Source organism: Pipistrellus kuhlii, unplaced genomic scaffold (genome assembly GCF_014108245.1).
Source record: "Pipistrellus kuhlii isolate mPipKuh1 unplaced genomic scaffold, mPipKuh1.p scaffold_m20_p_82, whole genome shotgun sequence".
In the NCBI taxonomy this organism is placed as follows: Eukaryota; Metazoa; Chordata; class Mammalia; order Chiroptera; family Vespertilionidae; genus Pipistrellus; species Pipistrellus kuhlii.
The window spans coordinates 277,310-301,074 of record NW_023425587.1 but is presented as its reverse complement, the minus strand read 5'-3'; the positions used below and the strand labels follow the sequence as shown (position 1 = coordinate 301,074).

General features: G+C 56.7%; 3 protein-coding genes across 5 annotated transcripts in view; 1 reads left to right on the top strand and 2 right to left on the bottom strand.

The window, feature by feature from the left end:
- WDR27 (WD repeat domain 27) overlaps positions 1 to 3,517 on the bottom strand; it is a 33,964-nt gene extending 30,447 nt beyond the window's left edge. Inside the window, exons 1-2 of the mRNA XM_036425563.2 lie at positions 3,182 to 3,517; positions 2,208 to 2,400 (exon numbers count right to left, since the gene is read on the bottom strand). Of these exons, the coding sequence (XP_036281456.1) occupies positions 2,208 to 2,393 (186 nt within the window). The 5' untranslated portion in view covers positions 2,394 to 2,400; positions 3,182 to 3,517. The remainder of the gene's footprint in view (positions 1 to 2,207; positions 2,401 to 3,181) is intronic.
- Positions 3,518 to 3,563: 46 nt separating this feature from the next.
- CUNH6orf120 (chromosome unknown C6orf120 homolog) lies at positions 3,564 to 5,950 on the top strand. Its single transcript, XM_045577115.1, has one exon. It carries the CDS (start codon positions 3,617 to 3,619, stop codon positions 4,283 to 4,285), a length of 669 nt encoding a protein of 222 aa, XP_045433071.1. The 5' UTR covers positions 3,564 to 3,616; the 3' UTR covers positions 4,286 to 5,950.
- Positions 4,997 to 22,520, bottom strand: PHF10 (PHD finger protein 10). Of its 3 annotated transcripts, none has more exons than XM_036425529.2 (12): positions 22,354 to 22,520; positions 19,277 to 19,383; positions 16,415 to 16,545; positions 14,861 to 14,944; positions 14,467 to 14,600; positions 14,222 to 14,371; positions 13,420 to 13,529; positions 12,286 to 12,439; positions 10,743 to 10,898; positions 6,651 to 6,759; positions 6,184 to 6,372; positions 4,997 to 5,183 (listed from the first exon to the last, which is right to left on the bottom strand). In XM_036425529.2, exons 1-12 carry the CDS (start codon positions 22,432 to 22,434, stop codon positions 5,098 to 5,100), a joined length of 1,491 nt encoding a protein of 496 aa, XP_036281422.1. In that variant the 5' UTR covers positions 22,435 to 22,520; the 3' UTR covers positions 4,997 to 5,097. The 3 variants fall into 3 exon arrangements, with proteins under 3 accessions (XP_036281422.1, XP_036281423.1, XP_036281425.1); XM_036425530.2 differs by having other exon boundaries at positions 14,861 to 14,938; XM_036425532.1 differs by lacking the exons at positions 16,415 to 16,545; positions 22,354 to 22,520 and having other exon boundaries at positions 14,861 to 14,938; positions 19,277 to 19,380.
- Positions 22,521 to 23,765: the final 1,245 nt, after the last annotated feature.

Here is a 23,765-nt window from a genome sequence, read left to right as displayed (position 1 = left end):
GTGTGATGGGGAGGGATCGGCTGTGTGATGAGGGAGGGATCGGCTGTGTGATGGGGAGGGATCAGCTGTGTGATGAGGGAGGGGAGGGCTGTGTGATGAGGGAGGGATCGGCTGTGTGATGAGGGAGGGGAGGGCTGTGTGATGAGGGAGGGATCGGCTGTGTGATGAGGGAGGAGAGGGCTGTGTGATGAGGGAGGGGACGGCTGTGTGATGAGGGAGGGGATGGCTGTGTGATGAGGGAGGGGAGGGCTGTGTGATGAGGGGGGATCAGCTGTGTGATGAGGGAGGGGGACGGCTGTGTGATGAGGGAGGGATACGCTGTGTGATGAGGGAGGGGACGGCTGTGTGATGAGGGAGGGATCAGCTGTGTGATGAGGGAGGGGAGGGCTGTGTGATGAGGGAGGGGACGGCTGTGTGATGAGGGAGGGGACGGCTGTGTGATGAGGGGGGGGAGGGCTGTGTGATGAGGGAGGGGAGGGCTGTGTGATGAGGGAGGGGAGGGCTGTGTGATGAGGGAGGGGAGGCTGTGTTGATGAGGGAGGGGAGGGGTGTGTGATGAGGGAGGGAGACGGCTGTGTGATGAGGGAGGGGAGGGCTGTGTGATGAGAGGGGGATCGGCTGTGTGATGAGGGAGGGGAGGGCTGTGTGATGAGGGAGGGGACGGCTGTGTGATGAGGGAGGGGACGGCTGTGTGATGAGGGAGGGGAGGGCTGTGTGATGAGGGAGGGATCGGCTGTGTGATGAGGGAGGGATCGGCTGTGTGATGAGGGAGGAGAGGGCTGTGTGATGAGGGAGGGGACGGCTGTGTGATGAGGGAGGGGATGGCTGTGTGATGAGGGAGGGGAGGGCTGTGTGATGAGGGAGGGATCAGCTGTGTGATGAGGGAGGGGACGGCTGTGTGATGGGGAGGGATCAGCTGTGTGATGAGGGAGGGGACGGCTGTGTGATGAGGGAGGGATCAGCTGTGTGATGAGGGAGGGGACGGCTGTGTGATGGGGAGGGATCAGCTGTGTGATGAGGGAGGGGAGGGCTGTGTGATGAGGGAGGGGACGGCTGTGTGATGAGGGAGGGGACGGCTGTGTGATGAGGGAGGGGAGGGCTGTGTGATGAGGGAGGGGAGGGCTGTGTGATGAGGGAGGGGAGGGCTGTGTGATGAGAGGGGGATCGGCTGTGTGATGAGGGAGGGGAGGGCTGTGTGATGAGGGAGGGGACGGCTGTGTGATGAGGGAGGGGACGGCTGTGTGATGAGGGAGGGGACGGCTGTGTGATGAGGGAGGGATCGGCTGTGTGATGAGGGAGGGGACAGCTGTGTGATGGGGGAGGGATCGGCTGTGTGATGAGGGAGGGGAGGGCTGTGTGATGAGGGAGGGATCGGCTGTGTGATGAGGGAGGGGATGCGCACTGTGCAGAGTTCAAATGTGAGCTCCACTAACCTATGGTGCTAGAGTGAAGACAGTGTTCCCTTCCGGGGGGTGAAGGGAGCACCGACTGACAGGTGGGGTCTCCCCCTTACCCCGCCACGTCTGTTATGCCCACCGCAGTGTGCCTTTAATCCCTGGGACACAGCTCTCCCCATTTTACATTCCCTGCCAAAGGAGGAGAGCAAGCTGGAGCTCTGAACGTAGATTTCTTAACTCAGGGGAAAAAATCAAAACGCAGGTCCCTTTGTTCACCATCAGCCAAGTGACTGCCTGTAGGACTGAGAGTTGGAGGGAAATGTCCAAGGAAACGGTTCCAAGGCCACGTGAGCAGCACTCACTGTCCTCAGATGCCTGGCTCAGAGACGACAAAAAACCTTCAAATGCCACCACGTGCAGGCAGGTGCTACTTTCCACACTGGGCCGTGAAACCTGGTTTTGTTAAGAGCATTCACAGACAGACACTAGTCATGAAATGGGCCTCAGCGTGGAACTCAAGTCTCTAAAACTACCAGCTTCACGTAGGAGATTCCGCAAGAAACGTAAAAAGCTTCCTTGAATGTGTTAATATTAGAAACCTAGACAATCTCAGCTCGTCTTGATTGTGTTGAGATGAACCTATTCTTGCTCATGTTCTTCTTGAAGATTTTTTTAATACAGTGATTCCTGGCAGTTTTATAAATGTGATGCCTTTGTCATCATCCCCGCAGCTGTTGGCAGGTCCACGGGGTCTGCCCCCCGCGGCACGGGGAAGAGGGGACCAGGCTGTGTGCCGGGGGCCTGGCGCACCTGCTGGGCAGGGTCCGCGGTGCTCTGCACACAGAGCGCAGTCCAGTCCACGGGGAACGCGCAGTGCGGCGCGCGGCACGCGAGCTGGACGTGGGAAGCGGACCGCTCCGACTGGACCCGGAATCTCTCTGTGACTATGTCGCCCCCACAGCCATCATGCGCGGGGGATGTCTGTGGCTCCTCCATCACCCACCTGGAAACCAAGTGCAGACACGCCGGCTGCAGGTGCGCTATTTCATGCAGACAAAAAAAACCTTCAAATGCCACCACGTGCATTTCATTTGGAATGGCCGCTGTGCTCACATAGGGACACATCCCGCCCCGCCGCCAGCCCCGCCTCCCCTCAGCCCGCTCCGCCCCCCCTCAGCCCGCTCCCGCCTCAGCCCGCCCCGCCTCCCTCAGCCCGCCCGCCCCCCTCAGCCCGCCCCGCCCCCCCTCAGCCCGCTCCGCCTCCCCTCAGCCCGCCCCGCCCCCCCTCAGTCCGCTCCGCCTCCCCTCAGCCCGCCCCCCCCCCTCAGGCCGCCCCTCCTCTGAGCCCGCCCCTCCTCAGCCCGCCCCTCCTCTGAGCCCGCCCCCCCTTCAGCCCGCCCCGCCCTCAGCCAGCCTCCCCCCTCAGCCCGCCCCTCCTCTGAGCCCGCCCCCCTCAGCCCGCTCCCCTCAGCCCGCCCCCCCTCAGCCCGCCCCCCCTCAGCCCGCCCCCCCCTCAGCCCACCTCCCCTCAGCCCGCCCCCCCTCAGCCCGCCTCCCCTCAGCCCGCCCCTCCTCTGAGCCCGCCCCCCCTTCAGCCCGCCCCGCCCTCAGCCCGCCCCCCCTCAGCCCGCCCCCCCTCAGCCCGCCCCCCCTCAGCCCACCTCCCCCTCAGCCCGCCTCCCCCTCAGCCCGCCTCCCCCTCAGCCCGCCTCCCCCTCAGCCCGCCCCGCCCTCAGCCCGCCAGCGCTCCACCCGCCGCGCCCCTCCCACTCGCGCTGTTAGACCTGTGGCTCCGGGGCCCGCCCCAGCGCAGCGCCGCGGACGCTCAGGAGGGGAGAGGACAGGTCACCGGTGTCCACACCGGCCGCCTCCGCACACCGTCTCCCACCTGCGACCCCACAGGACAGGCCGAGAGCCCGGGGTGCGCGCTCCGCCCCGTCCCGTCGCCGTGGTTACCACCCTAGCGCCGCACGGCGCCACGCCCCTTTCTCGCGAGAGCTCGGAGCCCACAACTTCCGGAGCGTCCCCCTTCCAAGCTTACACCCCACTTCCGGGTGCCTCCTGACTTCCGGTTCCTGCGGCGCAGCCGCCCGGCCCGGCTCCGGCCCTTGGGGTACGGTGGTGAGTCCCTCCGGCCCCACCTCCCTTTCCCGCCCCCTCCGGCACCCCGGCCGGCCCCTCCCGCCCTCCCGTCCTCCCAGAGTCGCGAGGGGGCCCGGATGTGGCCGCGCCGCCCCGGGCGTGCTCAACGCGGGCCCCGTGGTGTCTCCTCAGAACGAGCTGGCCCCGCGCCGGGCGTCACCCGCATGACGGCTCCCGGGAAGGGCGCGCCCCAGGCCCTGCCGCTGCGCCTGCTGCTGCTCCTGCTGCTGCTGCTGCCGGCGGCGTCCCGTGCGGGCGCCTCGGAGGAGGAGGAGGTGGTCCCGGCCGAGTGGGTGCTGCTGCACGTGGTGCAGGGGCAGGTGGGCGCGGGCAACTACAGCTACCTGCGGCTCAACCATGAGGGCCGCATCGTGCTGGCCATGCGCAGCCTCCGCGGCGACGCCGACCTCTACGTGTCGGACAGCACCCTGCACCCCAGCTTCGATGACTACGAGCTGCAGGCTGTCACGTGCGGCCGCGACGTGGTGGCCATCCCCGCGCACTTCCAGCGCCCCGTGGGCATCGGCGTGTACGGGCACCCGTCGCACCGGGACAGCGAGTTCGAGATGAAGGTGTATTTCGACCGGACAGTCCAGCGACACCCGTTCGGGGACTCGGCCTACTCGGACAGCGAAGCGAGCCACACGCACGCCTACGACCCTGAAGGCGCTTCGCAGGAGGAGGAGTCCCTGCTGTGGACAATACTCATCAGCATCTTGAAGCTGCTCCTGGAAATCCTGTTCTGACGATGGGCGGACCCCGCCTTTGGCTGTGCAAGTGATGGCAGGAAACTCCTTTTCCGGGTGGGGATGGGAAATAAAGCCATACAGTTTGTTACCTCAGTTACCCCAAAAGCAGGAGACAGCAAGCTCACAGTCCCTGTAACAGTAATGTGCACAATAAAAGGCTTAAACTCCCCTCTCCCTAGCTTGTCAGGTGGCTAAAAGGAAGGCTGCAGGGACAGAGGTGTTTAAGAAATCAAAACGGCAGCCCTGTGCAGATCAGGGTCAGAACGCAAGTCTAAGAAGTTCTGGTGTGTAAGCAAGTCCCACCTTCGGCAGAAGGGACCGAGGCCCACACCCAGGGGTGGGAGCCACAACCCAGCAGGTGTTCCTGGCGTTCATGGCAGTTCTCACCCAGCTGCTAGGTGACTCTCATTGCCTTCTGCCTATCTTGAGTCTCCCAGGACCAAATCCTGTCATGATTCCGTGGTAGTCCAGAAACCATAAAGACTAGGAAAACTTCTTAAAACTAATAGTAACTTTCAGGCTAATGGAGGAATAATTATTTCAAATGAAAATGCCTAATACTTCCCTCTGAATCTCTGAAGACAGCCAAGATGCTACGAAATAAACCTTTTGGAAGAGGAACTATTTCTCCACCTGAAGCTGGTTCCCTGGGTAAGAGTCGCGTAGAGCAGAAATGAGTCAACTTGCAGATTCTAAGCACATAGTTGGTTTCAAAAATCTTTTATTGGCATAAAAACGAGAATTGGAAATAAGTTGGCACCAGATAATTCACTTAAATGGGTGTTACAACATTGGGGTCAGGGAACTATTCATCCCTCTTTGCTGTTTTTCCCCCTTCGGCCCACTTTCCGGGGCGTTGGGGGAGCTCGCTGACAACAGTCACAGATCCAGCGACCTAGGAGAAAAATTGTTAGTTAATGGAGAATGGACTTTATTTAGGGCTGAATCGTACACCCACTGAGCTTCCTTCCTTGGCTATCACTGATGCTGCTCCTCTGGACTTGTGGGCAGAAGGGCACTACGAGTTCGAGTTCCTTAAAAGGAGAAAAATGTAAACTCCTCTGAAGATAATCAGCATAACCAGCCAAGTGGTATTTGGGGGGCGGGGAGGGGGAGGAGCAGAGCAATGCTGAGTGCTAGGAACCTTTAGAAGATCCTTACGCGTTCTGAAACCCAGCACTGCAGGCTCAGTTCAGCAACTGACACCTAACGTCCACTTGTTGTCTCGCCTATTTCCAGCCCTTTCTCTGCTGCTGGCTGGCAGCTGTGTCCCAGCATCCTCTAGTCCTGGTGGGTGAGGGCCGAGTGGACACAGGCCGAGTGTCTGACGGCACAGCCATCAGCCATCAGCCGCCCTGGGGACCTGTCTGAATTATGGCAGGACTTCAGGGAGCTGCTTCTTATCCCCGGGAAGTGTAGCTCTGGGCATTCTTTCTTACAGCATCACAGTGTCAGCTATGCAAGTACGGTCTGACATTGCAGTTATGTGTGCAATGTTTCAGTCCAGACACCGGATGTATCCTTCAAGTCTGTGTTCATTCTAAAGCTACCTGGATTGTTGTGCTGCCTTGGTTGATAGAAATCTGGACTAACCTGTCCAAAGGTATAGGAATCATTTTAATTTTGTGTCCATGACATGAAAATAAAATCAAGGGTTTGAAATAAAGGGAGGCTGCTGCTCTAGCTATTTTAGTAGAAAAACAGTGACTCATTTTATACACTGAGCTCTACACCAAACGTGGACTAGTCACTCTGACAGCAGGTGGACGTGCCTGGGGGGGAGGGAGGGATTGGTGTCACAGCACAGGCCCGCATGTCACTGGTGTGTGTGCCACCTCATGTCGGGGATGGGAGAAGCCCCTCGAAGGGGCCAGCCTTCCGTTCGTGGTCTTTACCTGATGGGATAGCACTTAGGCCCACACAAAACGTGTGGTAGCCTCGGTCACACACATCACAGAACATCATTTCCTCTTCATGGTGGGGCTGTCCACATATAATGCAAGTCTTACACTCCATACACTGCCAGGGATAGGTCTTAATCATAGAAACAAGCTCCATGGTCATATCCAGGCAAGAAGGATGGCCTAAACCAAAATCAGTGTTAGTAGAATTCACCAGTTCACAAGAGAATGTTTCACTTAAAATGGTATAATAAAGTGCTAGCTGCTTTGTGATTTCTCAAGAATGGCTACGATGGTTAAGATCGTCAAAGAGAAATGAAAATGCAGAGCTGAAGAAAATGCATGGGCTTAGTCTATGCCTTACAAATTACCCTTTAATACTTGACAATTCTCTGGGGCAAGTCTAGCTGACAACTAAACAGATAGGTGGTTAGGGCATCAAGTAGAGGGGCGGTACTTACCACTGTTCTCACACTGGGAGCAGTGTATTAGAGGTTCAGCCTTCCCTTTCTTGTTGGACTCCTTACCCTTCAGACAAATTCCACATAGAGCATTGGGAATGACCTTTGGCTGGAAGGGTAGAAGAGGGCTATAAATTCATGCCAGAAGAGCCTGCTGTGGGTTCAAAGGGGATTCTGTCACTGGATTGCCTTAACTTTACTATGGTGACTTGCTGCTGAGGACCTTTTTCAAAGATACAACTAAGCCTCAGGTTTCATCTTAAACTGTCAGCGGGGATCCCGCGCCATACAGTCCCGCCCAGAGGCACTATTCACCGAGGAGACCCAGTTCCCAGTGGCTTCCCACTCAGCCAGGCTCACTGCAGAGGAGAAGACAAATGTGAGCAGCTTATGCACTAGTTTTGTTTAAACACATTTGCCAGTGATAAAACTGTGTCTATAAAACCTAAGTTACAAAACCAAGGTTTTAACATTTTTTATTGAAAGACAGCTCACACAGTCCGTCACGTGCACAAATGTTTGTGGAAAACCAAGTTGTGAGATTAGTTCCTTTGTACATCTAATAAATAATAAAAGGACCCACATTTAGGGGCAAAGCATTCAGTATCTATAATCATAGAAGGGTGATATGCTAATTAGACCAAACGTCTTCCGGGTGCCATTCCAGACGTCCTTCCTGACCAAGCCGGGTCAGAGGGAAGCCGTGCCTGCGGGGGGCGGGGGGGGGGGGGGGGGGGGGGGAGGCCCCCTCTGGCACGGATTTTCGTGCACTGGGCCTCTAATAATATATAAGCAAGTTTTCAGACAAGAAAATAATTATCACTTAAACACACAGACACCCTTCTGTTTTGAGCACATTCACTTCTCTTATTAGAAGCACGCTCAATCAGTGGAGGCATCTGGGAGCGTGAGCAGGGCGCTGCGCCCGACCCCGCCGGCGGGACACGGCCTGGGCGGGGACGAGGCGTGCCCGCACTCAATGGCGGGCACGCGACGGGAGAAAGGCAATGTGGCCAAGTGCCATGGGCACCTCCATGCGTGTACATGGGGAGAACAATCATTTCAGTAGAATCACTAAATTTCTGTTTACTCCAGCCTTTCCAGATGCGTCTTGCATTTCCCTGAGTGACCGAGCCACAGAGAAGCCCACAGAACTCCGACTCTCATTTAGGATTCCATCTTGGGCACGGCTCACTGCTACCTTCAAATCTGGTCACCTATGCAATTTGTTCTAAATTTACATTACTTAGCGTTTTCACTTTTCAAATTGTCTTTCTTTGCAAAAGATGACAGAGGCATTCAAAAATAATTTTTGTCTTATTTATTTTAAAAAGTCAACCTTATACATAAATATAATAAAAACAGAAACTCTAAACAATCACAAATAGCTCTACAAAATAATAAATATGGGAGTAAACATACATATAAAACTTGACCGTTCACTAACCTACACTCCTGTGCATCCCGATACCCTGCTCCCCCCGCGAGGGTCCTGTCACAGCTCACACCGCGCGCTCGGCCTCGCCTGTGGTGCCCTGTGGTCACGGCTACATCCTAAGCATCCGGCTCTCAGCCGCCCCCGCTTCCGAGAAGACGGCCGGGAAGTACACCCAGGACCAGGTGCAGGTTCAGTTATGGTCAGACTGTCACTGCCATAACATAGGCAGCCAGCAACCCCTCAGCCTACCAAGCTGGCTCCGTCCCCCGCACTGAACGTGAAAGCTACGCTTATTTAACACTCGCAGTTCAGGTCAGACACCACTCGACGGGCCCTGAGGGCGCTAGTCCAGGAAGGAGCCGCACTACACGGAACTCTGAAAGGAGAGCTCCTCAGGGAGACGCTTCACAAAGCCTAAGGCTAGTCATTCACATTCTAGATCAATTCAAGCTCCACAATCATTAACATTTACATGAAGCACCTATGATAAAAGGGACACCGAGAAAACCCTCGGTTTAACTTCTGAGCTCAAAACCATGTACGTTAAACCCTTACAATGGTCCTTACCCGATAGTCTTCATCTTGAAAACAGAGAGACAGGGGTGGAGGGAGAGGAAGGGGAGGAGACGAGGGGGAGGGGGAAAGGGGAGCACACGAGAGGGCGCTTCCAGCATTTTGAGATGCTGCCAGGCTCAGCATAGAAACGCTGGGTTCCCTCGGCCTCCCAAGTGGGAAGAAGCTGGTGTCTACGCCAGGACTTGGCCCAGCGACAGCAGTTGCTAGCTGGGAGGCGTCTCAGTGACTGGATTCGGGGCAGCAGGATGGGGAGTGGGCAGAGCCCCCGAAGAGCAACGAATAGAACACCCCTGGCAGGTCTGCGATAAGTTGCAACTACCACAACCTCAGCTTCACCACTAACACTTGTCCCAACGGCTCTCAGCATGCCAAAGCCAAGGCTCAGACACACGGTCCTCCTGCCTCCGCAGTCACGAGGCAAGTGAGCCTTCAGGAGCACGGACAGTTTATCTGTACGTGGAACGTGGGCCGAGGCCCAGCATGCGCGCTTCCATCTCGGTTAACGTGACCTGAACTACACTGTCCCACGCGTGAAGGGCAAGCATGAACGACCGTGATCAAGCAAGACACCAGGTGCATTTAAACATTTACATCCACGACTTGCAGCTTTAAGCATCCAATATGTAGGCACATCTTGGCTTATTAATACTTTTCATAGAGGTCAGCTTTCCATAAGCGTGTTCACATGAGGGCACTGAGTCCAAATACCGGCTCCCAGACTGTGAAACGCTGGCGCGGTTCCATCCGCAGCCCCGTGCGGTTCCGCAGCAGGCTCCCCCGTACACCGACGGAGGCGACTGTGCCCTCCCACGGTCAGCCACGCCAGCACACGCCTGCATTCAGGCTCCCCACCCGCCTGCCCGCCCCAGGCCACGGTCCCAGGCACTGACCAGCTCCGTCCACCAGTGCGCTCATGGCCGTTCCCCAGCCCATGTGCGGACCGGCACGCTGACTTACCAAACTTAATCTTTAGAGTTCATTTGCTTTCAGTGATTTAAGTGCTAACTTAAACCTTTAGTTTAAAAATGATGTAAGCTATCTAAGCGAACACAAGTATAAAAAATCGCACAGCCACTGCCTGTTAGCAGCCCAGAAGCCAGCCCTGCTGGACGACGCTGAGTGTCTGACCGAGGCTGAAAAAGCACGCGTGTAAGCTGATTACATAAAGGCGTTTTCTAACTCAGTGTGGATGCAGTGCTCGGAGTCGCCTCTCGCTTCCGGGCAAGGCCGGAGCGGAGCATGGGGCTGCCGTGGGCCGAGGCCGGGGCTCCCGGGACCTGCTCTCTCCCTCCTTCCCAGCTCTGACTAGGGACAGCCCTGTAATTCTACTCGGCAACACCACCTCACCACCGCACTCCCACAGCCTTCCAAACACCTTCCTAGCCACAGTACAAGGCATATCCTGACGTTCCAGACCCAAACAACTGCATATCTCACTGTCACCACCAAAACATGAAGCTGTGCAGCTACCCCCGTTGGTGGTTTCCTGAATCCCCACCAACAAACGCCTGACCCTCCAAAGGGGAGGGAGACATCTCGGAAATGACACAAACAGGATCGCCGACAGCCTGACCTTACTCTGAGCAGCCAGACCAAGAACTCGACAGGCGTACTGAGCCGGCTGCTGCAGCAAACACTGCTCTGCATGCTTCTGCCCCTAGATGCTACTGCCACGACTAGTCAGTCTTACTACCTGCCTCAGCGCCAGCCGGGCGGAGCGGCTGCACCCACCAGGGCACAGCGGGCCTTCCTGCTACGTACAAGGGGCCGCACCATGTCCCACAGCTACGGCCTTGACTCCGAGGAAACAGTGTCAAGTTCTGCCTAGAAAGTAATTTTTTAAAAACCCATACTTGCCTGTTCATTATTTAAAAGCAAAAAAGGAGATTCTCTTATAAGCTGTACACATACAGAAGACAGAAGCTAAACCACAGCCAAAGTGACAGGAAGCCCCAGGAGAGGAGCCGACAGGAGAGCGGACAGCACAGCCTGAGGGCGCGGCGGCGGCGGCTCCACCACGCTGAGGTTCAAAGGCAAACATGTCGGGGAGAGGCTGGTCAGGGGCTTTTCTCTTCTACCTTGTACCCGGGGGCGGACCTGGGCAGCACCGAGCGCTTGGCAGCGTCCTTCCTCGGGGTGGCCGCCTTGTCCTTGGGCCGCGGTCTCCCCGGGAGAGGCTCCTCCTGGCTGTCGGGAAGGCCTTCGCCCTCGGACACGTTGCCGGAGGAGCTGTCCTGCGGGGCAAAGGCACATTCCTTGGCATTCACACAGGCTTGAGGGAAATGTGAGACCACAGAACACAGTCCAATCATCGTTAACACCCCATCGACTTGAAAATGAAAAGGTAATTCTAAGTACACCATGCCGCCCGGCAGACTCACAGAGCCAAGGCAGAGTCATGCACTGTCTCCTCAGCACGGCTCCATGGGACTGCGCCTCCGCCGGCCACGGCAGCCCACGCCGGCCACAGGAGCATGCTCGTTCGTGCAAAAGGATCGCTTAGGAAAGAAACTTCTAGACATGCATGGGCATTCCCTGAGGGGCAGGGTCATGGGGTGAGCTCGGCCCGCACACACATGGCTTCCCGGCAGGTGTGGTGGGGCCAGGTCACCGACAGAGTTTCGAAGCTCAAAGTTCAGGAGTTCAATATCTGATCACTTAATTCACTTTTTAACTTAATACTTTCTGCTTAAAGTGGCAATGCTGTGTTCATATAAACTACAAAACTGGGGATTAAAACACCACGTCTGCACTCGCAGACACCCCCTCACAACACACGGGCCTACTTTTACAAAACGACTGGATTGCACTGTGTGCACGAGTGCCTTACTTTTTAAGGGTCACGTGCATTTTGTCACAGTTATGTGTTCTCGTAGTGGACTCACTTCTATCATGTAAGTGTACATGTTCCCCCACCGGGAACATGAGATGCACCTCTAATTTCCAGTAAAAAACACTACTCACACACAACGGACATCTGTTTTCTAATTAAACTGTCAGCACCTGACCGGGTCTTCGGGGTAAGGTTTAGTGTACCTGTGGTGGATCGCACACCGCGGAAGCTGTCCATCTTGGCATCACGGTCCCTGTGCCCTTGAAATGCGGGATTACTTACACCCCCACAGGCAGCGTGGCCGAGAGTCCAGGAGGCGTGGCCTCGCCAGACGGCGCGACAGAAGGAGGGCGCCTTGCGCTAACGGGCGGCCTCCTTTGTGAGCACAGTGGTCACTGCCCGCCAAACGGCAGCACCGTCAGGCCCGGCCGCAGAGCAGCGGGGAGGAGTCAAGTCGGAGCCTGTCCTATGCTTCACAGCACCCACTGTCACAGACCTGCCCATGCCCTTCACTGGGAAAAACTCTCCCAGGAAAACCTACCACGTGACAGACCCAGACCCGGAGTGTTTCCTAGAGGAGCCTGAAATGACCAACAGGACACGGGGAAGGGGCTCCCCGCCAGACGGCAGTGGGCACCCCCGCCTGCGCTGCCGTGACAACGGCCGCGATGACACGGCGCTCAGAGGCCACGCCGCTGTCAGAGCGACAGCGGCCGCCCAGGGACCCACGTCCAGGCAAGCAGCCAGCACAATCCTGAGGGGAGGACAGGCGCCGGCCCGGCTCTCACCGAGGTGCCCTTGTTCCTCCGCTTCTCGTCGCCGCGCCCGTCCTCGGCGTCGTCGGAGTCGCCGTCGCTGTCCAGCGCGGGGAGCTCAGGGTCCAGTGGCGGCTCGTAGAGGGCCGTGTTCAAGGGCAAGTAGCGCAGCTCATCCGGCGAGTACCTGCAGGCGAGATGTCAGGTCCCTCCCTGTGAGCGGGAAGGCTCCCCTTCCAGCTGCGAAGAGAGCCCGGATCTCCTCAGGAGCCCCAATGCTTGTGAAATGATTAGAGGAAACAAATAAGACTTCTCATGACCACAGAGGGACAATAAATAAAAAACACAAACACGTGAACCACAGACTGAGCTAAAACATGCACTCATTCCTCATTCCCAGACGTGTCCTCCTTCACCGTCAGCCCCACATACAGAAAAACGACTGCCAGCAGGCAGGGGGACTGAGGCAACATGGATCTACAGACCTCGCCCCCCCCCCAGGCTCGGCCCACGTGCTCTCCACTTCACACACACAGCGGGACTCGGGGTGAGTGAACCAGCTGGCGCGAGTCGTGGCAGTGCCTGGTCCATGACACCAACTAAGAAAGCATCAGGCCCAGCCAGTGTGCTCAGGGGTTGAGCATCCACCTATGAACCGGAGTTCAGGGTGCGATTCCCAGTCAGGGCACAGGCCCGGGTTGTGGCTCCATCCCCAGTGGGGGGCGTGCAGGAGGCAGCCAATCGATGCTTCTCTCTCACCACTGATGTTTCTCTCTCCCTCTCCTCTCTGCAATCAATGAAATAAAATAAAAAGAAAAAAAGAAAAACTTTCAGTAGCAAGTTATGTGAAGCCGCATGCCCTGGGCAGGCCCCGCCCTGGCTTCTCCAGTGTGATCTGCATGTGGCCTGGAGGCTAAGAGGAGCTCAGGTCGGGCTGCCACCCCCTCACTGCTCGTGACTGCAGTGCCACGGCAGCACCCGCTCCGGGAGCCTGCCCACAGAACAGGAAGCGTGTCAGGAGCAGACGCTCCGCCTGAGAGCAAACCCTGCCTGAAGGGAGTTCCCCCAGGCCCCGGAGGCGGGGCCCGGACACGGACCTGGGACAGTGCGTGGGAGGTGAGAGCGAGCCCCCAGCACCCCATGCTCACGGTCAGGAACCACTCCCACCTTTTGTAATACTCCTGGAACTGTCCGGGGATGAGGGCCACCGGGTAGGAGCTGACCTTGGTCCGCTCTGTCGGCAACACCTTGTACTTCCCCTGAGGCACCTGGATGACCTGGGCAGGAAGAGAAACACGAACCTGAGGCAGCAGGAGCCGGTCAGGAAGAGGCCCGAGCCGCCGCCTCCCAGAGCCACGCCAGAAGGCGCGTGAGGAGATCTGCCAGGGGCACGGGGTAGCTCCGTCCTGCGGGGGTTCGTCCCCCTCCTCAGCCGCCACCCTGCTCCCCTGAGCCCCACTCCCACTGAACAGCCCTCTGGCCGGGCAGCACCCACCCTCCAGCTCACCGCCCTGGACTGTGAAACAGAAGCAACACCACTTCCACCTCAGCCGGTGCGAGGTCAGCGACTGAAACGGAACTCTGACAGCCACCCTCAGAGCACACAGGCGGCATCAGCCCCTCAGCAGAATGTACTCCACACAGCAAAGACACTGCACACGGCACACACGCACACACATACACACAGTCAAATATCCATATATGCACATGCATGCACGCACACGCCACCCATAGGCACGGGTGTGTGACATGTGCGTGCATGTACACATGTGCATGTGTGCGCACCTTCACAGGCATGCACGTGTGTGTGTGTGTGTAACCTTAGCATCAGCAGGCCATCCTTAACAATGACCGCCTGAGTTCTGGGGAGAAGAGGGCTGGCTGCTGGCACGGACTGTGAGGGGGACGGACAGGGAGGAGGCCAGCAGCAGCCACAGCAGGCGTGGGGCAGGGCGGAGAGGGCGCCTACGTGTGTCTGTAAGTCGAAGTACGCCCTCCGCTCCTCCATGCGCTCCCGGTTCAGGTTGCTGTTGAACTCGGCGGCTTTCTTGGCGGCTTTCTTAATGTACTCGGGCACTTTGCTGGCTTCGACCTTCTGCGTGTTCTGCTGCTGCATTTGCTGAAATGAGAGCATTGCAGCTGGAAGTCACATTAACTTCACCACCTGCCATCCTCCCAGACCACGCAGACGGCGCCAGGCACCTGGACACTCACAGAATACTCTTTATAGTGGTCCGTGATGCGCTGGCGTTCCTTCTCTTGCAGGATAACTGAATACTCAGCATGTTTTGCCGGATATTCTTTAATCATTAAGTCAATCACTTCATCACTGCGCAATGCTGTTAAACCTGTTTTAGACCAAAAACAGGTTAAGAAAACCAATTAAGACTAAAGGAGCAAAACCACTTTTTAAAACGTGCTTTTCATTCAAACTACTCTGCACATGGTACTGTTAGCAAATACACCATTCCCCTTTTTATTGTAACAGTAACCAAAACTGAAGTAAATAATTTGGCATTAAAATAACTCGGTGTGCTTTGCTAACGCTGTAAGCTATTTTAGGGAGAAAATATCTCACAGCATTGGTCCCCGTGAACGGAGCCCTCACCTAGTGTGCACTGCGTCTCGGTGATGACGTTGAGCTCGCGCAGGTAGAGCTTCTCCTTGTGGGACAGGTCCCGGCGCTCTAGATCTCCAGAGGAAACAGAGATGAAGGACCGTCAAAGGCAGCTGTCTGCATGTGTCACATGGTACATCTGTAACGTTTCTAAAAGCTAAGCACTTTCTAAAATTATTAAAAAGTTAGAATATTCAAAGACTTTAAAAAGTACTTCATATCACATATTCCAAGTATTATGAAAAAGAATACACAGAAACAATCTTTAAATTCAAGGAACAAAATTTAAAATGAAACTCGAAACAGAGTAACTCAAAGTAAGAAGGGGCACGCGCAGTGCGGTAGGACAGCTGACGGACAGCCCTTCTCGGAGGCAGACCCCACGTGTCCGCAGCTGCCTCCCGCCTCGGGCCGAGAAGCAACGGGCAAGAACCAGGGCCTGTGGCTCGTGTTGCGGTGAAATCGTTTTTCTGAAAGGCTCCCCGGGCAATGTGTCGCCCTCATTATCCTCTTAAATCACGTAGAAGGCCAAGGGACCAACTGCCGTACAGAGATGCCGGAGGCAGAGGTGAAGGAGATCGGCCAGCGGAGGACACAGCTCACACACAATCCACACTCGGCCTCACACACACCCCCATTCGCTGCGATCCACACCCGGCCTCAGACACACCCCCATTCGCTGCGATCCACACCCGGCCTCACAGACCCCCCATTCGCTGCGATCCACACCCGGCCTCACAGACCCCCCCATTCGCTGGGATCCACACCCGGCCTCACAGACACCCACTTCGCTGTGATCCACACCCGGCCTCACAAACACCCACTTCGCTGGGATCCACACTCGGCCTCACAGACCCCCCCATTCGCTGGGATCCACACCCGGCCTCACACACACCCACTTCGCTGGGATCCACACTCGGCCTCACAGACCCCCCCATTCGCTGGGATCCACACCCGGCCTCACAGACACCCACTTCGCTGTGATCCACACCCGGCCTCACAAACACCCACTTCGCTGTGATCCACACTCGGCCTCACAGACCCCCCCATTCGCTGGGATCCACACTCGGCCTCACAGACCCCCCAATTCGCTGCGATCCACACCCGGCCTCACAGACCCCCCATTCGCTGCGATCCACACCCGGCCTCAGACACACCCCCATTCGCTGTGATCCACACCCGGCCTCACACACACCCCCATTCGCTGTGATCCACACCCGGCCTCACAGACCCCCCATTCGCTGGGATCCACACCCGGCCTCACACACACCCCCATTCGCTGTGATCCACACCCGGCCTCACAGACACCCACTTCGCTGTGATCCACACCCGGCCTCACACACACCCACTTCGCTGTGATCCACACCCGGCCTCACACACACCCACTTCGCTGTGATCCACACTCGGCCTCACAGACCCCCCCATTCGCTGGGATCCACACTCGGCCTCACAGACCCCCCAATTCGCTGCGATCCACACCCGGCCTCACAGACACCCACTTCGCTGCGCGTCAGACGTGCCCGTCACGGGACCAAGCCCTGATACCTGGGTACTTGCGCTTGAAGGAGGTCACCCCCAGGTACTCGCTGACCTGCTCCTGCAGCATGCAGTACTCCCCCGTCTCATCAGGCGGCCACTTGTACTCGATCAAGTTCTCTGCCGGGTAGTAGCTAAAGCTGGACACAGACAGACATTATGCCTTACAGGTGGCTTCTATCCCATGTTATTTTTAAGGTTATTTATTTTTTTGCCTGGCCAGTGTGGCTCAGTGGTTGAGCACTGACCTATGAACCAGGAGGAGATGATGGTTCGATGGTTTCCTGCTCAGGGCACGGGCCCGGGTTGCGGGCTCAAGCCCCAGGAGAAGGTGTGCAGGAGGCAGCCGGTCAATGATTCTCTCTTATCACTGATGTTTCTCTTCTATCTCTCTCCCTCTCCCTTTTCCTCTGAAATCAATAAAAATATGTTTAAAACAAAAAAGAAACATCAATCGACTGCCTCCTGCACGCCCCCCACTGGAAATAGAGCCCTAAATCCTGGGCATATGTCCTGAACTGGAATCAAACCCGCAACTGAGCCACACCAGCCAGGACTGAAAACTATTTAATTGTTTAATTCTCGGACTTCTATAGCATTGCAACACAAAGACATCCTCAGGGTTTCGTACGTTCTCACAGGACACCTCGCAGGAGGGGGAAGGAAAGGAAACCGCCAAAACGAGAGGGCCATGGCAACGCTCCTCCCTGCTCGCCGCCCAGAGCCCAGCCTCAGAGAGCACGAGGGCCACGCAGGCTGGGGGCCCCGCCCTGAGTCCCTTCTCGTGAGCCTGACGCCCTCGGCTGCTGTGGCATCCACTCGAGATGTGAAGTGAGTCTCAAGAAGTCGAGAAAGCAGGACCCTAAAGCTTATTTCTCAACAAACTGAACTATAAACCATAACTATCCGTTCTCATTTGACACCACAGATCCCGAGGCAAAGATGGGCCTCATCTGCGGGGCAATGCCCTGTGGACCAGCCCCCACCTGAACGGCAGGCAACAGCTTCCTGGACTCACACCAACCCGACCGCGGGACCTCGTCAGCGGTGCCCGAGGCAGGAGCAGAAAGGATGTCAGGCATCACTCCAATAAAGGGAAACGAACAGAAAGAACTTTCCTCCAAGATGGTGCTGGGAAGCAGGATATTGGGATGAAAAAATATAAAATGGACCCTTACCTCATGTTACATACAAAAATTACTCCAACAAATGGATCAGCAACCTAAACATAAGCACTAAAACTAGAAAACTCTTAGAAGTAAACAGAAGGGGGGTAAATGTTCACGATCACAGACTTAGCAATAGATTCTAGATGTGATACTAACAACACAAGCAAAAAAGAAAAAAGGATAATGAGGAATTTGGCAAAATTTAAAAACTTGTGCATGAAAGAACATAATCAACAGAATGAAAAGACAGCCCACAAAATGAGAGAAAATATTTGCAAATCGTGTATCTTATAAGGGATTAATATCCAGAATATATAAAAAATTGCCACTCAACAACAACAAAAAAAGCAATCCAATTAAGAAATGGGTAAAAAGCTTGACTAGACATTTCTCCACAGAAGATACACAATAGGGAATAAGTACATGAAATGATGCTCAACATCATTAGTCACTGTGGAAGTTCAAACCAAAATCGCAATGAGATACCACTTCACGGCTTTAAGACTGCTATTCTAGAAAAATGCCAGGAAATACCCGTGGGCCCTGAGAAAGACACCATCGAAGAGGGGCTCCTGGTGGCTTACCGGGACTTAAATTAAAAAACACAAAACCAATTCAAAAAGAGCTGGCAACCAGGCCTGCACTGGGGCCTCTCTGCAAACCCACATCCGGAGGAGCCTGCAGGTAGCTGCGGCTGGTTCCTGTGCCTGAGCCAGCCCTTCGGAAGGTTTCCTGGAGTGTCACTTCTACCAACAGGACTGAGGCTTTCCCATCCTTCCTAGCGGGACAGCTATAGCATCACCTTCTTGTTCTGCCCAATCAGGACAGGGACTTCTGGCCCAATAATCTGTGAGGACAGACCCACCAGGGACCAGGGGTGGGAATTCCGTCTCCATGAGCCCGCTTCCCTCTGCCTCAAGCGGCCACCCGAGACTGAGAACCGTGTCCCCCCCACTGAGTGGGCTTGCTGCCCCCCAAACTGGGAATTCCTATCGGCACAAACTGACCACGACCTTCAACTGACATACATGGACAAGGAGAGGGAACTGGAAATGGTGCATCTCCTGTGGGAAACCTAAGTTACCGTGTAAGCTAACAGGCTAGAAAACAGGACTCTGAGCAGGTGCCTACAAACCAGTGTTCACAGCAACATGATCACAACAAAAGGTGGGACGAACCCCGTGTCCATCGGTGGATGGATGGATAAGCAAGCATGGTACCTCCACACAACAGTGTCCTTCAGCCTTCAAGAGATGACTAATACCTGCCACCACATGGGTGAGCTCTGAGACACGAGCCAGACATAAAATGAGCAGTCTAATTCCCCTCCCGCCAGGAGCACAATGACAGTGCTGGCTGCGGGGGCCAGGGAGGCCGGGGGTGAGAATCCTCAGTGCTCGATGGTCTCGCGTTTCTGCTTTTGGTAGTGAAAACGTTCTGGAAATGGGTGGTGGTGATGGCTACACAACACTATGAAGGGAAGCAATGCCACTGAACTATACACTTCACAGTAGTTTAAATGGTGAACTTTATGTGCATTTTACCGAATTAAAAAAAAACTGCAGAGAACAAAGCACTGCGAACATGACAACACATCCTCTAGTTTCTGAGGAGGACCTCTGCCAGGGCTGGGGGAGGGGAGAGCGCGCACGCAGAGAAGAGCACACACACAGAATGGCTGCCGCGCCGCGAGGGGACGCACCTGAGGTCCTGGCTGGAGGTCTCGCAGCTCCGGGAGCTGTCTCCGGAGCCCGTCCGCCGCCTCTTGTGTGGCTGCGTCCCGTCATTGGAATTATCTTCATTGTCATCCTAGACATTTTAAAGATTAAACAGTCAGAGAACAAATAAGAAGAAAGATACTTCCCATACTCGTTATAACTCAGACTTTCGAAGGACAACTGGTTATACTAATATTAACTTTTTTTTTTTAATATATTTTATTGATTTTTTACAGAGAGGAAGGGAGAGAGAGAGAGAGCCAGAAACGTCGATGAGAGAGAAACATCGACCAGCTGCCTCTTGCACACCCCCTACCAGGGATATGCCCGCAACCAAGGTACATGCCCTTGACCAGAATCGAACCCGGGACCTTTCAGTCCGCAGACCAACGCTCTACCACTAAGCCAAACTGGTTTCGGCTAATATTAACTTTTTATGATAATTAAAAAGAGGCCTAGAATGTGGCATGGGCATGACCTGGAAAAAGCTTAAAAACTGATCTTTAGTACAATTTTTTAAAAAAATACAACCTTTCAATTTACCTATAAATCTAAATCTACTTTTGCTTTCTTACCAACTGAGTTACAACCAAAGTTAAAATGCCTTCTAGCCATAGCTGGTTTGGCTCAGTGGATAAAGCGTCGGCCTGCAGTCTCAAGGGTCCCGGGTTCGATTCCAGTCAAGGGCACATGCCCTGGTTGCGGGCTCCATCCCCAGTGTGGAGCATGCAGGAGGCAGCCAATCAATGACTCTCTTTCATCATTGATGTTTCTATCTCTCTATCCCTCTCCCTTCCTTTCTGAAATCAATAAAAATATTTTAAATGCCTTCTAGCTTAAACAAACACATGAAATTGCTATGATACTAAATATTCAAGCAAGGCTCCTATCCCAGCTAAAAAAGTAAAGTATGTGGATCATTTAGTGTTCAATTTAAATTGCAGCTGGTTTACAGGACTATACTAATTCGCTGTTTTAGGTCCTTAAGTCTCAGAGGACACAAGACGACTAAAAAGAGGTTACCAATCCTGTTAATTTTCTTCTTATGTTGCAAAAATTTAGCAAAAACATCTATATATATAATAAAAGGCTACCCAAAACCAAACCTAGAACCGGACCCAGAACAGGAGAGGAGGGAGCCCGATTCCTCCTGGGGCTGCACATTCCACGATATGTTGAGAAAGGGCGAACAGCGACATTAAAACCTTTCTTCTGATTAATTTCCTTTCGATGTGCACAAATCCATGCACCAAGACACAAATCACCTGATAAGAACCATCACTTCTACATAGCAACTCCCTCCCCACACAAAGAGGCTTAAACAAATTTAAGTGACATCATCCATCATGTGACAACTAGAGGCCCAGTGCAGGAAATTCATGCACTGGGGGGGTGGGAGGGGTGTCCCTCAGCCTGGCCTGTGCCCTCAAGCCGTCAGACATCCTCAGCATTGCTGTGGAGGCGGAGAGGCTCCTGTCACACCACTGCCTCACATTCGCCAGCTGTGAGCCTGCCTTCTGAGTGGTGCTCCCCCTGTGGACGCACACTGACCACCAGGAGGAAGCGCCTGCAATGAGCGTCTGCCCCCTGGTGGTCAGTGCATATCATAGTGACCAGTCTTCCCGCCAGCCATTCCGTCAATTTGCATATTAGCCTGTTATTCTATAGGATAATATCAAGGCTGTAAGTTGGACCATTACATAAAAAAATGAATGACGTTATCAAATGTCAGGAAATATATTTACTCACATATTAGCTAAGGCTTAATGAATAGGAGACTTAAAAGATATTTCTTCAGAGGCCTTGGCCATGGAGCTTTCTACGACTAACAGTTTTGTGAAACACCGAGTTCCTCTCGCTGCATATTAAAGGAAAGGAGCCTGCGGAAGACTGAGGAGGTAGTGAGGGCTCCGGTCAGGCAGCCACAGCCGGGCTGCTGGGAGCCGAGGCCGCGGCCCTGCACACGCTGAGCGGTTCTCCTCTGAGCCGCTCCTCCGTGCGAGGCCCGCTAACGGAGGCTTGAATTGGCTAACAGTGGGAAGCATTTCAGAGCAAGATCCAGCAAATAACCAAGTGCCCGTTAAAGAGAGTTAATATGATGATGATGATAATTAGGAAGTCTCAAATGGCCCCAGCTGCTAGGAATTTGCTCAGATTCTTTCCCAAACAGTAAATGCACAGAATATTCTCCTCTCGGTTCTTATAAAATACATTCCATTACAGAGCTCCATATGTCCTATGAAGACAGGCAGCCAGGTAGGTGACGGAGGGTCTAACTCTGTTCTCCAAAACCGGACAGTTAACGGCCTCCTAACTGAAACATGTCAGTCAATACTGCAGGCAGAGCGTTCCACTTTCCCTATTCTACTCCCGTCTGCGGCTTTAAGGGCTTTTGTGTCCATGTGTTCACATCCTCACTGGCTGGAGAACGGGAGCACTCGGAGGAGACCACAGTTAAAAACTCGATGTCCTCAGAGAAGCTGAAACCCCAGCTTCCTGGGCAGCGTTTGAATTCGCGGCCACAAAGACTACCGTGTTATTGACGGGAACGGAGGGGCTGACATTCCCGCGGGCCGGCCGTCTCCCCAGCACCGGGGGGAGGGCAAACTGTACCGGCCCGCCTGCTGGGCGCCCGTCCACCCCACCCGGCCGGGCCCCGCAGGGCAGGTGCGGGCGGAGCCCCAGCTCCGGGGGTCCCGCGGCTCCGGGAGCCCGGGCCCCGCCCCCGCCGGCTTCCGGGCGCCGGGCGGAGCGTCCGTCCTCCCCCCGCCCCCGCCTCCCGCGACCCCGGCTCCCTCGCGGGGTCCGCGCGGAGCCCGCGTCACTTCCGCCCCCGCTCGGACTTCAAACCGCGGCTCTGCCTCCGGCCCCCGAGCCCGGCGGGGGCAGTCGGGTCCTCCGCGGCGGTCCGGGAGGAGCGCGGTCAGGCCCGGGGCGCCCGGCGCGCAGGCTCGTCCCGCGGCCCGCCCGCCCGCGGCCCCGGAAACGAGCTCCGCCGCGGCCGCGGGGGCCGTGGGTCCGGGCGCTCGGTCGCCCCGCCCGCCCCGCCCCGCCTGCTCACCTTGGGGGACCGCGCTCCGGGGGTGGCCGGGTCGCTGTCGCACGGCCGCGGGGACAGCGCGGCCCCGGGTCCCGCCGCCATCAGCGCCAGCGCCCCGCGCCGCCGCCGCCGTCTCCGCCTCCGCCTCGGCCCCGCCGCCGCCGCCGCCGCCACCGCCGCGCGGGCCGCCCGCCGCCCCGGCCCCGCCCCCTCCGCCCGCCCGCCGCCCGGGGGCCGGCCCCTCCCGCCGCGCGCCCCGCGGGCCAGCGCCGCCGCCACCGCCATGGCCGCCGCCAGCGCCGCGCGCCCGGCCCCGCCGCCCGGCCCCGGCCCCGCCGCCCGGCCTGGCCCCGCTCCCGCCGGCCCTCCGCCCCCGCCCGGCTCCCCGCCGCCCGGCCCTCCGCTCCCGCCGGCCCCGGCCCCGCCGCCCGGCCTGGCCCCGCTCCCGCCGGCCCTCCGCCCCCGCCCGGCTCCCCGCCGCCCGGCCTGGCCCCGCTCCCGCCGGCCCCGCTCTCCGCGCCGCGCCCCGGCCGTCCGCGCCCCTCCGCCGGGCCTGCACCGCCGCCGCCCTGCAGCCCGAGCTCCCGCGCCGCGCACACCCCGCCGCCGCCGCTGCGCCCCGCGATGCGCCGCCCCACCTCCCGCCGCGCCCCCGGCCCCGGCTCCGCCCCCACCCGCGCCCCCGGCCCGGCCCCGCCAACGTCAGCCCGGGGTCCCCTCCCCTCGCTCCCCTCCCTCCCGCGCCGCCCCGGCCGCCTTTGTTCTCCGCGGGCAGCCAGCTCTGCTCCGAGCCACCCGACAGCAGCGTGCCGCCCTGGGCATCCGCAGCCTCGCTGTTTGGAAGTTTACCCACGTCCACCTCCACGACCCGCAAGTCCTGCAAAGTCGCTGAAACTCACCCTGCACCTCGCGACCTTGTGCTGGAGCGGGACTTCCGCAGTGGCCCGCAGGGCAGAGACTCGGTGGCCAGCCGGACTGGACAGACAGCAGTTCCGAGGGGCTGCAGGTGGCTTCCTAAAGGGAACCAGACGGGGGCGCTGCAGAGGGCACAGGGCCTTTGGGTTCTAGCCGGCTGCTCCCTCCAGCCTTGACCAACCATTGAACCTCTCTCATCTGTCAGGTGGGGACAAGTCACTGAGGATTCCAGTACTCCTAGAGGCCCCGTGCACGACATCCGTGCACTCGGGGGCAGGGAGTCCCTCCTTGGGGGATGTCCAACTGATGGCTTCAGCTGGCAGTCAGACATCCTTCGGGCTGCTGCGGAGGCGGAGAGGCGCCGCCACCACCCTGTGCTCACCTGCTATGCCTGGCTTCTGGCTGAGCAGGCTCCTGTGTTGAGCATCTGCTCCCAGGCGGTCAGTGTGCGTCATATCGACTGGTCATTCCTCCATTTAGTCAGTTTGCATATAATCCTTTTATTATAGGACTAGAGG